Source organism: Caenorhabditis briggsae (assembly GCF_000004555.2).
Source record: "Caenorhabditis briggsae complete genome, chrX, whole genome shotgun sequence".
NCBI lineage: Eukaryota > Metazoa > Nematoda > Chromadorea > Rhabditida > Rhabditidae > Caenorhabditis > Caenorhabditis briggsae.
In genome coordinates, this window is record NC_013491.2 from 10,792,664 (window position 1) to 10,809,505 (window position 16,842).

At 37.4% G+C, this 16,842-nt stretch overlaps 5 protein-coding genes across 5 annotated transcripts; 4 read left to right on the forward strand and 1 right to left on the reverse strand.

The window, feature by feature from the left end:
- Positions 1–3,305: 3,305 nt before the first annotated feature.
- Positions 3,306–4,753, forward strand: CBG14684 (the record flags this gene model as incomplete). Its single annotated transcript, XM_045239727.1, has 6 exons — positions 3,306–3,380; positions 3,480–3,562; positions 3,615–3,879; positions 3,991–4,230; positions 4,278–4,617; positions 4,677–4,753. The coding sequence occupies 6 exons, from the start codon at positions 3,306–3,308 to the stop codon at positions 4,751–4,753; spliced, it is 1,080 nt and encodes a 359-aa protein (XP_045095486.1).
- Positions 4,754–5,535: 782 nt separating this feature from the next.
- Positions 5,536–6,964, forward strand: CBG14685 (the record flags this gene model as incomplete). Its single annotated transcript, XM_002644652.1, has 5 exons — positions 5,536–5,578; positions 5,642–5,765; positions 6,457–6,607; positions 6,657–6,776; positions 6,827–6,964. The coding sequence occupies 5 exons, from the start codon at positions 5,536–5,538 to the stop codon at positions 6,962–6,964; spliced, it is 576 nt and encodes a 191-aa protein (XP_002644698.1).
- Positions 6,965–7,020: 56 nt separating this feature from the next.
- On the reverse strand, positions 7,021–7,792 carry CBG14686 (the record flags this gene model as incomplete). Its single annotated transcript, XM_045239728.1, is given in 5 exon segments — positions 7,021–7,261; positions 7,278–7,364; positions 7,408–7,534; positions 7,581–7,673; positions 7,723–7,792. The coding sequence occupies 5 exon segments, from the start codon at positions 7,790–7,792 to the stop codon at positions 7,021–7,023; spliced, it is 618 nt and encodes a 205-aa protein (XP_045095487.1).
- Positions 7,793–9,397: 1,605 nt separating this feature from the next.
- On the forward strand, positions 9,398–9,703 carry CBG27735 (the record flags this gene model as incomplete). Its single annotated transcript, XM_045239729.1, has 1 exon — positions 9,398–9,703. One exon carries the CDS (start codon positions 9,398–9,400, stop codon positions 9,701–9,703), a length of 306 nt encoding a protein of 101 aa, XP_045099574.1.
- A 4,083-nt stretch (positions 9,704–13,786) lies between these two features.
- CBG27736 lies at positions 13,787–14,759 on the forward strand (the record flags this gene model as incomplete). Its single annotated transcript, XM_045239730.1, has 3 exons — positions 13,787–13,882; positions 13,958–14,146; positions 14,661–14,759. 3 exons carry the CDS (start codon positions 13,787–13,789, stop codon positions 14,757–14,759), a joined length of 384 nt encoding a protein of 127 aa, XP_045099575.1.
- Between the last annotated feature and the right edge of the window lie 2,083 nt (positions 14,760–16,842).

Here is a 16,842-nt window from a genome sequence, read left to right on the forward strand (position 1 = left end):
TCGTTTTCTCTATTGAAGAAGAACGAAAAAGAGTCTGTTTACAACTTCCTATACCTCCGGAAGTATACCCATTCCTTCCGTCGTCAGTTCAAGTGGTCGCGGGTTCAGACTCAAGTTCCCGTTTGACCTCGAATCTACTGGACAGCCAAGGAAAAGTATTTTTCGTACATTTTACGGAATTGTGTTTTAGGGAATTTTTTCCCCGTAGTCTTTGATGGTTTTTAATCGCACCCCATAGAAGTTTAGAGCTGTTTTGATTACTTTTTTTTTAAATTAAAAGTTCACTTTTTTTCTTTCTCATTCATCCAGATATATCCATCCCATTAAAAAAAAGCCGCTGGTTCACTTCTATCTCTTTCTCGCTTTCATCATTGTATTCATTGCTAAGAGAAAATGAGAAAACGCGAGGAGATATATAAAAAGGTCATCTGTTTGATTGTGAACCGAATGAGGAGCGAAGAAAAGAGAAAGAGAGAGGGAGCCAGTCGCGCCACCGCCACCCGAGATGGATAGAAAAGGAGGGCGAAGCGATGGACGAAGAAAATAAAAACCGAAAAAGCCGTGAGGCTCTTGTCCTTTTTTTCCGAAAAACAAGGAGGATGCAACTAGCCGTTCGCACCGGGGGCCGGTGTCCGAGACGACTTGGCCTGCTGCTGGTGCGGTCCCCGCATCCATTGCCCTCCTGTTTGTTCTCGTGACCATTCCCAATACTCTATCCGCAATGCACAATATCGAAAAAGGTTATTTGGTCACGATCGTTTTTGTGTCTTCACTCTCTGTCTTTGACCATTCTCTTAGTTTTCTCTGATTATGGTCAGAACCATTACAGTTAAGCCGACGAGCCCCCCTTTCAACTGTCCACGCCGCAAAAGTTTCGGTAAACACTTTGTCCGCGATGTCACTTTTTGTTTTTCAAGACTGACGTGTTCCACTTTTTTGTTAACTTGACTCATAATGGTCAAAGTAAATAATACCCAAAGTGCAAGTTCTTTTTTATTTTTAGACAATAATGATACTAGATACTAGAAAAATACTAGAAAAACTTTTACTAGAAAAACTTTTTGAAAACTTCTGGTCAATTAAAATAACTTAGACATCGCAAGAAAAAGATAAAGCTATACGAAAGTGCTCATAAATGTTCCAACATCACTTTTCCTATTCTGAATTATTTTCTGAATGTTTGATGATATGACTTCCCTCCCCCCAAAAGCTCTTTTTAATAGAATTAATTAATCGAAGGCAAAAGTATATTTTCTACTTTTTCCTATTTAATGAAGAAATGCAAAGAGTTTCACATCTTCTCACTTTATGATTTTTCATCTAAAAACACTTGTTTGTTCTTTTTTAGAAACGTTAGCACTGCCATCAATTTGAAGCTTAGCGATTTCTTTTTTGTTTCTTTGTATTTTTTGAAATTGATAGATGGTCCGAAAAATAATCTTACTCAATTACTCATTTCCGTTTTTGAAATCGTTGTCGAAATTGATAGCTGAGGTTTAAACCGAGTTAGCTAGTGCAGATTACTCAGACTTGGTATACTGTAGTCGTTAATATTTGTTTCAAACTAATCTTTGGAATAGGAACAGAAAATCAGTAACTTGGAATTAGTTCTTCTTTTTGTCTCCGCTTTTTTTCTAGAAAAAGTCGACTTGTTTTAAAAACTTCTAAAAACTCTCTGACCCAGGATCAAATTTCGGCCCAGGATCAAAGGCACATCAAAGAAGAATATATCAAGTTTTCAGTTTACATTGGTGTATGGGGTATATGGAACCTTTGGGTGAGGGCGTTTCAAACAACTCTTAATTTTGAAAAAAAGCGAAAAAGGCTGTAAAGTTTTTTCCGTCCTCCCACATGTAACAGAACGTTGCTTGGAACTAATATATTCTAAGGACTAGGTGAAACTTTCTTGATGTAGTCTTAGATACGGTTCCCTGACTTTCCCATCATTTTCTTTTTTGGGTACAGTAGGTTCAACTCGGCCACGGTTAATTCCATAATCCCATTGGAACGCATCACACCTGCTGCTGCTGCTCATTAGAACTCTCACAATTCCGAAAACAGTATGCACGTACTGAAAGGGTGACAAGACGCACGGTAAACACTTTCCCTCTTACTGTTTTCCGGCGTCCCCAACCTTATATTATTCGCCTCTATTCTCTCAACACTATTTACGTGTGTTGCGCGTACTTCCGCCTCCGAATGACCCGAGAAAGAGAGCTACCAAGCTGTTCGTAAAAGGGGAGAGATAGCGACTACCCTCTTCAACCTCCTCCCTCGAATCCCGCCCCTTTTTTGAGTAAATCAACCACTTATGGCCAGAATGTCAGTTCACTGATAATCGAGGTTGATTGGATAGTCGCTAAAGCTTCTTCATTTTGATTTCCGAGACCAGCACACACTCCACTTGTCTTCTTCGTGTCTGTTTGTGGACAACTCTATTGTATTGTAGTACCTGGTGAATACTACTGACAACAAAAGTAGTCGTACAATGCCAGTACAATTTTGCGTGGTGCGCCGTGGTCGCCTAGCCAATGAGAATAATAAGAAGAAGAACTTTTTATTGTTTTCATCACATCTCTCCTGTTTCCTGTTTCCCCTCTCCTCTCTTCTCACCTTTTTTCTAAAGCTCAGGTTTTTCCTCCAATGCAGTAAGATTACACAGCATTCAGTGTCTATGTGGTCTAGTTCTTCTATTGTTCTGCTTTGATTAACCTTGATGGAAAGCCCTGATTCAAAACGTTTGAATGTTTTGGCTCTTCTTCCCACTCAAAAAATTCAATCAACCCGAATTGCCTTTTTAGGGCCATTCGAAAAAAAAACTTTTAATCTAAAAACCCCTTTTGGGGGCACAATAAAACATTTTCGAAACGCTTTTTTCGTTTTTTTTTCTCCTGTCCCAAACCAAAAACATTTTATGTCCGTAGAACTCATCTAGTTAATGATGCTGTTGCTCCATCCGTTTTTTTTTTGGGTTTTTTTCACTTCTCCCAAAGATTTTAATTTGGTCAAGTGCATCTTCTCCCCAGCCATTCAGACCTTCAAACCACCGACATTCGTCCCTACCATATTCTTCTCTAGTGGTTTCTATTTTTGAAAATAACCTGGAGTACATCTAGTGCCTGTTCCAATACAACCGTGTCCTGACTCCTAAATATAACAAATTGTATTACGATTTTCCACCCCATTGACTGTTTGTTTTATGCTCTTGCCTCCTGCCTGGTCACTTTTCCACACCCCATGAACAGGCGTATACAACATTCATTTCGTGATTTGTTTTCCATAAACAATCCATCCTTCATTTTCAGATGACGATCTTCACCAAGACCGAAACCGACACCGATAAGAAAAATGCCGAAGGCGTCAAGGAGGACAACCCAAAGGTAGGTTTGCTCAAACTTTTCAGCTTCCGTCTGAGTTTTGTTCAAAAATGTTCAAGTTCATTTACTTTGCTAACTTCTATTTTAAACTAAGGGATTTAGCAGGTAGTCGTCTGCGAAGCTGATGAGGAGAAGCACATCAGCAACTGTGGATGGGTTCCGATGGAGGGAGGCAACTTTGACAGGTTTTTTAAATTCTTCTTTAATTAATCACACCCAGATGTTTTTAGGCCAAAGGAGAAGAGAAGCTCCTCATTCGGCCCACTCTCTATTATTCGACTTTCTCCATCACCATTGGCACGTACTCCATCCCCATCACCACCGGACTACGAGAACGCTGTCAATGCTCGCAGGTATTTTTGGCAGGGCCAGATGTTTGATTTCAAAAAAAAAACAAAAACATCAGAATGCGCCGCTGCACCAAGCTTACTTTCACACTCATCGCCATCTTCAGTTTTGTCATTTTGGTTTCTTTCTTCCTCTACCAACAAGGACTCATCAGGTGAGAGAGAAAACAAAGCTCAGATATTCTAGGTTGGATATAGATCTTGAAGAAAATCAGTGTTGTGATTACTGTAATTTTAATTTGAAATTACTGTAGTTCAAATTTCAGGTTTCTGTAGTTTTAATTTTAGATTACTGTAGTTCTTACTATTTCAACCCTACCTTTTTAAGCGTTGCCTACCAAAAGGGTGTATACCATGGATGGAACGCGGCCACCTTCTCGAACCGTGGAACGACCGAGCGTCTGGTTCAAAACGTCGAAATCAACGCCAACGATTCGTACGAGAAGATTGATGTCCCAAAGTTTGGATCTAACCGACCCGCGATCTTCTTGCACGATTTCAAACAGGTTCATTGAAATTCATTTGTCATTTGGATGCAAAATTGCTTTTTCAGAACCTCACCGCTATTGTTGATACTGTTGGAAACCGTTGCTTTGTCAAGGATTTGGACAGAACCAAGATCCGAAGCCCAAGAATGCTTATTGAGATGCTCAGAAACATTGATGTGAGGAGTGAAAATTCTAGAAAAAAACAAGAAATTCCTAAATTTCAGATCATGGCCCCAGAAGTAGCCTACGCTCAAACTCGCATGGTCCGAGAAACATACAACGTTGGGGATGAGCTCACCAAGGCCGATATCAGCACATTCAACAGTACCATTCTCTCGCGTCACTGTGCTTTCCGTCAAACATACAAGCTTAGAAAGCAGGAAGCTCAGACACGTTCCCGACGAGGTACATTGAAAAATTCTGAATTTCAATAATTGAACATTCGAAAATAATTGATTTTCCAGCCGCTGGAATGGGACCCGCCTTATCGTTTGCTTCAATGGCTGGTGATTCGGTGCAATTGGAAGAGATCAGCTTTTAAATTTTCCTAATTTATTCCCTCTATTAGAGATCACACGATTTTGCCAAAATTTTTTAAATCTTTATGCATATATCTATTATATTCTCTTACTCAAAAAGTACCCATCGAATAATGAGTTCTATTATACCAGATGTACGGTGAATTCTGGAATATATGCTTTCAACAAAAAATTTATTATTTATTATGCTGACCTCATCTTCCACTCTCCATTTTTTCCATTATTCTTCTTTTTTCTGTATGTAGATGCGCACCCGTTTCCTTCTCTCTCATTTTATTGTATTGCTTAAAAACAGAACAAAAAAAACAACTTCCAAAATGTTTGTAAGAGAATCCATAACACGTTCCCACAGTATGTATGGAGTGAGTTTTGTTTTCCTTGTTTAAAAACATGGTACTAACCTGCAAATGTTTCTCTGTCAGTAATCACCACGTGATGATTAACACCCACCCCAAATCCCCCAAACTGTTCCACACACTCTTTTTTTTTACTTTTCAAATAAAAAAATTCCCACTTGATTTTTCGAACTTCTGTTCGGGTGTGTTAGATGCGAATCACGTAAGACTGATAGCCGGAAATCAAGCGTCTACAAAACACAATGACGACCATTAAGTGGGGAAAGAGAAGAGAAAATTAATAGAGAGACTACGGAAAAACAAATACGGAAATGTGTCAAATCTGGGCGGTAGTTGTGCCACCATGCCTTTGGTGCCGGTATCATAAAAGGCGATTGCTCATTAGATTTTAACTCCGGTTTCTGATCATTTACGGTTTTCTCCCAAAAATGTTGTATTTCTTTTTCATTTTAGCTCTGTCTTTCCCATTAGGTAAGTTGAGTTTTTTACTAACTTTTGAAGGGGGTATGAAAATCTTCAACTTGAGTTTTCTAGTAATATCGTACACTACAAAACCGCCATGCTGTCGTGACCACTTAGGAGCAGCTGCTTGTTCGAAGCTAATGCATCAGAATACACGGCTTTTTGCAAAGAGATGTAATTCAGATGCGGAGTTCAGGTACGTAACAAAAGTGATAAAGAAAAAAAAATCTAAAAGTTGATTGTTTTAAAGCTTAATTATTGAAGTACCGTTTTTCCTCTAATCCATCTAGCTCACCCTAACTGTCAACTCTGGGCTCAATTATCTTGATACCTGTGAAAAATGTCAAAATTGTATCAACTGAAGAATTGTTCATCATATTATCACCTATATTTTATCAGTTGAGAATTTTTTGATGTCTTTTGTGGGAATCGAGATAATTGAGCTGAAATTTTGGGTTGGCTTATATTAAAGGAAATACAATACTTGTAACGGGCCGGGCTTTTTTCCGATTTTCGGAAGCCCGGCGGGCCTGTCATTCCACAAGTTTTGAAAATTTCAAAAAACACATAAGGGGGGACCCTCATGTGCTTTTTTTTCGAGTTTTGTTGATATTTTTTGATCAAACAGACAAACAATCCAAAAACACAAAAAATAATAGAGAAAATTGTATAGAGAGCTCAAAATTTGGCTCAAAATGACAAAATTTTTGCTACCGGGCCCGGGCCTTGAAAATTTCCTCAGGCCCGGCCCGGGATTTTACAAATATGGGAAATACAACATTTTGTTTGAATTTCAGGCAAACAGCTTGCTGAATCCCATATCTTTCAAATATTCTCAAGAAATTCTGAACAGATTGAGTAGAATCAATTTATCTCCTTTTTTCCAGACTAATTCAGTGCTGCTCTTCTTGCAATACTGATGGCGTTGGGATGGCATATGACTTGATTGCTCGCTCTCTTGTCTCTGAACATTGTTTTGACAGATACGGTCCTGGATTCTGTGACAGGTTGAGATCCCCTCCCCCACTCTCAAATACTGTTATTTTTTCAAATGTTTAGATATGTCAACAAAACGGACGTTTTTGAGCCGCATAACACGTGGTCGTGTGACGGCGAAAATCCTCAAATTGCTTTCCGTACATGTCGTAAATCGTGTGGCTACTGCAATTTCAGCGTCGTTCAGTACACATTGGATAATGCGCTTCAGGTGTTTTTTTTTTTCAAAATGAATTTTTTGTGAAAAACTTCAAATTATAGGCGTGTCGTGTTCAACCAGTGGCTGAGGAGAAGCGAAGATGGAGAGTAAAGTTTTATAGTTCAACTACAACAACAACATCATCACCGTCACCAATGGAGGTCATAAACTCGACCTATCAATTTTGGAACCATAATTAGGAACAATAAAAACAATAATAACTTATAATGAATAAATTATGATTTAATAAAATTCTCTAAAGACATTTCAAAGGCTCTGGAGATTTTATCCAGTCGAGACCACAAAATCCGCATGTCGATCGACAAACTCGGAAACCAAGTCTGAAGTGAGAGGTGTCACAGGACCAGCGTCTATTGTTCCAAGCATCATCTCCAGTCTCAAATCTGCTACAGTATGCTGGACTCATACGATCAAAACAGTTGGTGGAGTTTGCTTTTCCGATGAAGAAGCTAAAATCAATTTTAATATCTTTGAATCTAAAGATTAACTTGCTTTTGGGCTCTCTTCCGATAAGAAATTCCAGCTTCACTGCAAGAATTACAGCATACCACAAGTGAGAAATCTGGTTCCGTTTGGCATCTACAAAAATGATTAAAGTTTTGCAAAAATTAATTATACCTACTTCTGCGTGAAAAGCTTAATGTCCGTTCTTCTCAAGTTTTTACAAATTGATCCTCCGGATTCATCTTTACAGCACGGAAGGGCTCGATTTGGATTCAACTGGATCGATTTTTGAATTGTCTGGCCTACTAAATATATATTTTTTTTTTGATTAAGGAAAACTGAAATACTCACTTTTGAATTCTGGATTCTGAAACATTCTTGGTCTTATAATTGACATGACTCGCTCACTTGGAGTTCTTCGTCTTGAATACATTGAAGTGCTTGCTGAAATTTCACAAACTCAAAACTATTTGGTTTTTGGAAATATTCTTACCATCAGTAACTCCTGGAACTCCAATCAACAAAGATATGATACAAACTTTTGTAAGAAATCTCGGAATCATAATTTCTGATGAATGAAGAGTGTCTGGTCGAAGGTGACCGATTATTTTGCGGTTCTATTGCCGACGAAATGTGTTTATCTATCATTGACAGGATTGGCGTCGCCTAAGAAAAAGAGAGATTGGAGCTCGTGATTCAAACAGATAAATGTCCTCACCCCGGGGGGTTAGATACACTGCGGATAAATTTGGAAGTCTAGATAAATGGGCGCAGACGTTTTTTGATTTTTGATAAGTGGAGCGGAGAAAAGAGAAATTTGATGAGTTAAGAGTGAAGAGTGATGAGAAAATGCCAGAAAGTTGTTCGGTCAATATGTGAAATAATGTAGTTGGAGTTCTGAATACTTTTTGTTTACCGTATGACCAGTAACAAATGAACTCTCTAAATATTGATCAAATGTATTCTGATTTCTGTCAATGATATCTTTAACGAAAAATAGCTTAATAGTTGATTGTTCGAAGATGTTTAATTCCGGATTTCTAGACAATGGCGATTACTGTAAGCACAGTATTTCGCTTTCACAAGACAGTATCTAATTTTTACAGAACACCTCAAACAATCTAATAAAAGCCGCCTTACACTTGCTCTTCAACCTTAATTATCTCAATTTCTACAAGAAATATCTAAAATGTGTCAACTGATTAAATGTTGGTGATATTAGGAAAAACAGCTTTATCAGTTGACCGATTTTTGTCACCTCTCATAACAGTTGAGATGATTGAGCTCAAATGAAATTGTAGGATGACCTTTATTCGGGTGTTCACGGTATCTTGCATATTTTTTTCTCCCTTGTAGAATAGGTTCTTCCGGTTATTCCATAGTCTCATTTAATTTTTTGGAAAACTCCCGAATGCTCGAAATATTATTGGTATAACATTCCAGTAGCCACAACAAAAATACGCGCACATGCCCATTCAAATATATATTTGTGTTTTTCTTTTTCTTTCAAAAAGATTCGTATCATCATAGTACGTAATAAACATAATAATACGAGTGGGGACCTCCATATACACAGACCACACTCTTGGACCACACTCTCGAAAAACTGGGGTCTGCAACATTTTAACGCATATAGACCCCACCGTCGGGAGTCCCCGGAGAATGTTGAGGAGGCCTTGTCAATCAGATTGTTTCGGCTTTTGTCCTAAAGCGTTGTGAGCTATTGACGCACACTCAAAAAACGTAGGCATTTTAGGAATCTTCAACTTTTTGAACTTCTTTTTCTTGGTCTTTCTCTTCTCACTTGGTTTTCTCTCTCATGGTATAAATGACGGGTTTGGTGTTTGAAATGACAGCAACAACCAGAGAATTGTTGGGGATTTGCCCCCTCGTTTTCTTTTTTCCGACTTGTCTTCCAGAAAAACGACACTCTCTATTTTTACCAAGTGCATCATTCCCGGGCGGCTCTTTAGCGTTTAAGGAGGGCTGCTGTATATCTTGCACTTTTTTCTCAAAGAAACAAAATTACAACTTGGGAATACTTATAGCTCCCTAGTCAAGATCCGTGTGGTGACGTATATCTTCAACCAGTGGCAGTCTTTATCTGAACTCCAAAAATCAAGTACCTATATTTTTGGGCGTCAATCAGAAACTGACAGCAATAAAGAATGCAAACATTCGGAACAATTTTTCATTTTCTATCTTTTTTCACGCTTTTCCCGCTTTTTTTCATCTTGGTCACATTTCACACATTTCCCATTTATTGCATATTTGTGAATGCCAAAACATTTTTTTCTTCTCCCCTTCTCTTTTTCAGCCATTTGCTTTCATACCCGTTGAAAATTAGCCTCATTATTCGTGCCCCCTTTTCGTTCGTGAAATCCATTATTCTTCGTTTTCGAATGTGTCGTAGTTTTCTTCGGTTTTTTTCTTTTTGTTCATACCTCTTCGTCTTGTTCACCAACTATTTTTAACTCGTCATGTTTTTCATTCATAATACCTGGAATGCGTATCCCAGTTTATCGTCGATTTATGACTCTCTTGGCCACCGTTGTATTTTGATCAACAACACTACGAATTAAAAAGTGAGGTGTCGCTTTGAGATGAATATTTTATGTAAAAACATGCAACTATTAATTTCAAGAGCCGTCTAATTTCCGGAATATGAATTAGATGAGACAAAATGGGTGAGAGAAGGGGGATGCATATTTTTGTGAGCATCTTTGAGCATCGTATTAGTTTTTTTTTTCATTATCTCGGGATCGAATATCTTTTTGATGAGCTAAGAACTAACGCGAATTATGCATTTGTGATACACTGTGAATTGAGTGTTTCATATGTTGGTTACTGTAGTACAGACATGAGCGGAATTCCTTATTCCTTATTCCTTATTCCTTATTCCTTATTCCTTATTCCTTATTCCTTTTTTTTACAATTACTGAATACTTCATAAAAAAATTCTAAAAAACGGAGCAAGTTTGACGAATTCTTTGTCAGAACAGAAAACGAGTGTATCGGGCCTCATCTGTACCCCGAAAAGAAGCCGATTGAATAACGACACTGTTGACAAATTAACTTTTTGTTCACTCAATTTGAAAAATTATGGCCTGGAAAACTGATAATTCACAATTATGGTTTTGTTTTTCAGTGTTTTAATTCTAGTTTGAGAGTTCCCTCTCCATTTTGCTTGTTTGTGCCTCGGTTTGTGAGTTCTCTCTTCGTTTTTCGTATTTTAAAATAAACAGTGTTTTTCAAGACAAAAAGAAATCTTCCTTCGTTCGGAAATTTTTTCGTTCCTTATTCGTTATTCCTTATTCCGGGTGTTTTTTCTATTCCTTATTCGTTATTCCTTCTTCCGGATTTTTAAATTGTTATTCCTTCTTCCTTATTTCTTATTCCGGATTTTTAAATTGTTATTCCTTCTTCCTTATTCCTTATTCCGGATTTTCAAAATTTTTATTCATGTCTGCTGTAGTATCTCTTTTCGCTTTTTGAGTTTTGATTGTAATGAGAGGTAAGTTCTCAGGTTTTTCAATGCTTGTTTTTTTAAACAATCCATGAATTTTGAGATGGTCAATCAACTTCTTATTTCATATTTATAAATTTTTTGTTCACCCGAACCGTTAATTTTGAGCTCAATTATTTCGACTCCTGTGTAAGATATTAAAAATTTGTCAACTGATAAATTGTTTATTAATATATCACTAATATTTCGTTTGCCGGCACGTTTTTGATATTTTCCATTGGAGCCGAGAATAATCAGCTCAAAATTGACGGTTTGTGTGCGCTTTTAGAAGAAATACGGTATATAAAATTCACTTTTCTCTTCTGACTAATTGAAAATGAGAATTTTCTGACGAAATCATAAAAAAACGGAATTCCGACACAGATTAGCAAAATTCAAAATGAAAATTTGTCGATTCATACAATTATGATGCATTTATGAAGTTCTGTTTTTCTGACATGGTTTTCAACTTTATGAATTCTTGAATTAATTTTTTGATTTTGCATCAAATGTTTGCAGAACTTGTTATACTACCTCCCCAAAATTGGAAAAAAAAAGCGAAAAAATTTCAAAAAAGGATCAGTATCATCACCTTTAGTATTTCCAACTTTGTACCCCAATTCTACCACTTTCATGAGGTAAGGGACTACATCAAAATTTAATCCTCTTTATTTTGTCTCCATTATGTCCGCCACCCGGCCATCCACACCAAAACTAATGCCGAAATTCGATGAAACATGGACTAAACCGTATTATACAAATGACGAACAGCGGAGGACTGCCTAAAAACCTTGTTTCGATATTCCTATAAAGCTTCTCCTCTTATTGTTGAAGTGAATTGTTTGAGAGAGAAAGAATATAAAAATTTTATTGACTTAACACCGTCTCCTATTGTCAACTGTTTTTATTTGTTTAATTCACACATTTCGGCGGCCCGGGAGGGCCTAATTCTCAAATGCTGCTCTTCTTACCGACAACATTAGGAAGGCGTATTAATTTGGATTAAATACTTCATTTCCTGCCTCGCGGGTTTTTCTCGCTTCTCAAGATGCTTCCGTTTCCTGTTGCCATCTACTGACCTCCTGTGTGCATTGAGAACATACAATTTTATGAAAAAAGAAACATATATGATCTGCAGCATCTCCTACTATTTGGACAAATAGAACTTGACAGTTTTTGCGTGTTTTTTGTAGATTATACACTAGAAATGTCTGTTGTATCTCAACACTAATCGCGTAACTGATCTCATTGCTTCCTCCTCAATTCCCGGTTTTCTTGTCGAGCTTAAGCATCTGTGGGAGTGATGAATGAACAAGAATGTCGCAGAGAAACCCAACTCAATTTTTCAAAATAAAAGAGACAGGAATAGTTAATTCATTCCTTCTCAACCCGTTTTTCCTTTTTCTTTTTTTTCTTCTTATTCTTTTACTTCTTCCTAACCTTCCATCCCTTCAACATCTTCCGTTTGTCTTCTTCCCTGTTTCCGACATTCTTTTGTTTTTGTGCCACCAGTCAGATTGTTGGTGACACCTCTTTCCCTCTACCTATGGGCCGATTTCCACCGCGCGTGCCAACACACGTCCCCCTCTCTTGTTCTATTGTAAGCAGATTGTAAATCAATTTGCTCAATGCTGCAGACCACTACCATCTCCTCCCAACCATCCCTCATTGTTCATATTTACACAGAATGAGGGGGTGATATGTTCCCTTTCCTCCTCAAAGTACCTTATTATGTACGATGAGACCCGTTTTTCTTATCTTGGAACAAGATTGTTGGACATGGACTCGTCTGTAAATACATTGTCTTTTTATTGCCCACCTATTATTCCAAAATGAGTTTGCTTTTGTTTGAGTGTCCATTTGTGTTTACCTATGATTTCGTATGAGTTTTGATTACCCACTGAAAACATGAGTAAAAGAATAAACGTATACTTCTTTTGGATCAAAAACTACTAATCGTCAAACTAATCCTACCTCGTTTCGCGACGTCCGGTGACTCGGTCGTTTTTTCTTGAAATGACCACTATGAAGCTCTTTTTTTTTATTTTTCGATTAGGAGGAAACGACTATACATATCCTAAACATGAACTGAGAATGTTGTATTTAGATATTTTTTTAAAGTGATCGTAAACTTGATAGCCGAGCCCCAGACTCCTGAAAATGATCGGAATGGTTGGGAGTAAACTGAAAAATACGCTAGCTTACAAGAAATCTGTTGATAATATGATGAACGTTTTGCTAGTTGGCTTTTTAAAAATCTTACACAACATTAAGTCGCAAAACTCTCAGATATCTACAAGTTTTCAGTTTTACAATATTTGCGATAATGTTTGAAATCTAAATGCTCCCAAATAACAAGAACGTTTCTTTTTTGAACTGAGCCAATATTACTCACTTTTATAATTTTTTTTTGAAAAAAAATCTGAATCAGACTTGTTTTCGATACAATTACAAAACCATTATCCTGTGGCTCCTAATCTTTTCGTTTTTTTCCTGAATAATATCCCATTAACATTTTTCAAATTTTCAACAAAGATCAGTTACTTTATCACGTGTGTTGACTGATTCAAACTTCACACATTGCTAATGAATCTTCCGGTGACTCTCTCCCCAAAATAATTTCCGACTTGTGGACTCTGCGTGATTAATTAGGTTCGATGTTAAAAATTTCCCTCATTAACTATGCTCTTACGCATTCTCGGTTCTTTTTTTACGAATGCTCCTCTCCCTCTTTTCTCGGTCCAATGACAAATAATTAGAGGGAAAAAATTGAGAGTGCCGAAGTATTTCGGAACCCTTCATCATTTTTGAATTGTTCATATAGATTCATGAATACTCAAAAACTTTTGCTCTCTTAGCTCAAAATACTTGAGGCCCGTCACTCGTATTGTCTTCACCACTACTCAAATTTCAGCCAGCAAAAGACTAAAGCACCAACAAAATGTATGAAAAATAGGATTGACGCTTCAGAACAAGAGGGCCGACTCATTCTTTTTGGAAACTTTTTCATCTTTTGGAGAAAGTCCTAAACTTCTTGGGACATTTTAAAATTATGCATGTAGTTGAAGGAAAGACGAAACGAGTAAAGTCGTTTCGAACGGAACAGGACCTCGCCGTCACAGAAAACCGCACCTTATTATGCATGTATGTGTGGCGGATGCACAATGGGTCCCTCCTTTCCTTATTTCCAACTTGGAAAATCAGCACATGAGCAATTGAGCAGCATGGAACACTGACACATGTCGTTCGGATGTTACCACTAATCCTTGAACCGAACGGTTGCATGTCATTCTTAATTGAATCATATTTTTATGCTGATCCCTCCCGCGGTGTCGTCCGCCTCACACTTGAATGGCAACACATACACGAAATTCCGTGTCGTGACATTTCATCTTCTCGTCTTATGGTAGTAGTTCAATGTCTCCTTATTTTCTCCTAGCCTTTCCCTTCTCCCCCCGCTTTGCAACTTCCGTTCATTCACAACAATTCATCCGACACATCGGTCGCAAACTATTTTCTCGATTATACACTTTTCTTTTCTATCATCTTCTCACACATTCTTTTATCCCATCTCCATCCTTCCTTTTTTTAATCCAATATAGTAGGTCTGAACTTTTTTTGTTGCCGCATGTCTTTTTTTCAATATGTTTGCCATGGGCTCACAGGTGTTCTAATGCCATCGAAACCCACCACTCTCATAAAACCAGTCATTCTTGTTCAAACTCGACTACTATTTTCTATTTCGATTCTATTTCTACCCCATCAGATACTTTTTTTTTTGTTTTATATTTTTGAAACAAAAAACAAGTAGGCAAAAAAATGGCTGCTGTCAGAATTTGTCCATCAAAATCACTTTCTGACCAACTGTGTGATTGATAGTGACATAAAATTGGTCGTGGTGTTCAGAGTTTTTTGTGTTAAGAAAGTGGGAGGAAAATGCTGGAAACAGTATTATGACTCAACACACTGATACTATCAGAACACAAAAAAAACTAGAGGAAATACGTTTTTCCTGTTTTTCGTAGTGTTCCTTAGGATATTTATTTTTTGAGAAAATCTGAGAGAGCAGCCAAATTTCGTCTCCTCAGTTTTGTATTTCATTTTCACGTGAAGAACTGTAATGCTCGCTAGTGAGTCAAATAAGTCTAAAATTTCGAAATTTAAAATTTTGATCGTTTTATAATTTTTCGAAAACTCTAGAGCAATCATGGAATTCATATACTTTTGCCGGTTTTAATTTCAAATAAAATTGTGAGACAAACTTGTAAGTATACTTGTATTACCATCACAAAATACAGTACACCCGGTCAAGCTAGAAATTTCTCGAATAGGTAAAAAAAAACTCCCACGTAAAAAAGTCGGAACTAATTTCGACATACTGTTTCTCTCCTTTCACCTTTCACCGGGGGCTGCCTTTTCAATTTCAATTCTCATTTCATAATCCTGTCGGCAGCACTGATAACGTCCCACACATACCACCTCTAACATTCTCAAACTGTTCGCTTCTCTCTTTCTCTCTCCCTCTTTTGCCTTTCGAAAACTTTTGCTTTTTTTAAATTGAAATTTTTTTATTTGGAAAAAATAGCAATCCAGTGCCACAATTTTGTTTTCATTCCGCACCCACACACATTGCTCCACGCTTTTTGCATCGCACTGCTCCGGAGCATTCAGAATACATTAGCTCCTCCTCATCCAATTCACTTTTTGCTGTCCACGCTTTTCTTACAACCACTTCATTTTTTGTTGCAGCAGCCTGGTGAAAGCAAGTGTATTATGATTTCACAGTATACATTTTTTTATTTCTAAAATGCATCGCTTGTTTCTCACTGAGTGAATGTTTGCGTCTCAACTCCCTTTTTCTACATTATTGTCCCTAATAATTGTCTCTGTTCCCTCTCCGTTCCCGCGGGAACGATTAAAAAAGAAAAACTGAGTTTGAATGTCAGCTTTTCAACACTGTCAACAAAACTTTTAATGATGATGACGAGGTAAAAAAGTTCAAGTAATTAGGCAAAACGCATCGCGATGTCAATTCGGTTTTAATTCAACCCATTTTTCTCCTCGTTTCCGAATTGGGTACAGATGTTTCGTCGACCCATCAATCATGCTTAAATGGGAAGTTGAACATTCTCACCTGTTCGTTGTCGTTTACGCAATTGGCTGTTGGTGGTAGAGATCGTCACTTTAATCTCTTTTTCGAATCGTTGAAACCACTTTATTTTGAATTCCTCATTATGGAATACACAAAACGAAAACTGTCTCCGTTGGGATTCTCTTTTTTACTATGCCCATTTCCTCTCTTCACTAAATCACCATATCCGTTCCGAATCCTCTATCAAATCCCGCAATCTCTACAGTACTACTAGTCATAAGTTATCATAAATTACCATCGCCGGTTGCCAACGCCCCCGCGGTTAATACTATTATTATCATTACTTCTATTATTTTGATTTCCTGCAGTAATAACCGTTAAATGGTTGGGAGGCGTTCGGGGGAAGAGGTGGAGAGGAGTGCTACATGTACATAGTTAATAGTATAATTGCCCATTGTTTTCGATTGGGTCCTTCTGTCGGCGACGGCAACCGACGACTTTTTCTGTGGAATCTTCCTCTTTCACACTCTTTTTCCTGTCAACCGCAATAGTACAAAACAACTGTTCGTTTGTACAAGTGTACTTCACTCAAACAATAGAAGAATGATTAGGAAAGCTTGCCTGGCTAATTAGTTAGTAGGTTAATTCGACTAATGGGTAATTTTTAGAGACTATTGTTCTTTTTTTTGAAATGTAGAGTTTTCTTGTTTGATTTGTTTGACACTGTTATTGATAATTTGTTTTCACGATTTTTTTAAAATCCAGAAATTCTAATTTGAATTTTGAATTTTCATAATAAAATAACATCAGTTCCTGTCAGTCTTGTTCAGATCATGTTCAAATCTTCTTCTACCATTTGCTCGATTCTCATCCCCGACCTACTTCTCTAGCGCCACCACCTGCGCATAAATCCTTACTTGGCAGATGTCTTTGCATAATCGAATCCCGGATTCCAACAAGGAAAAAAAACCTCGCGCATCCGGCACCTTATAAAATCTTTTTTCCTTAGTCGTTAT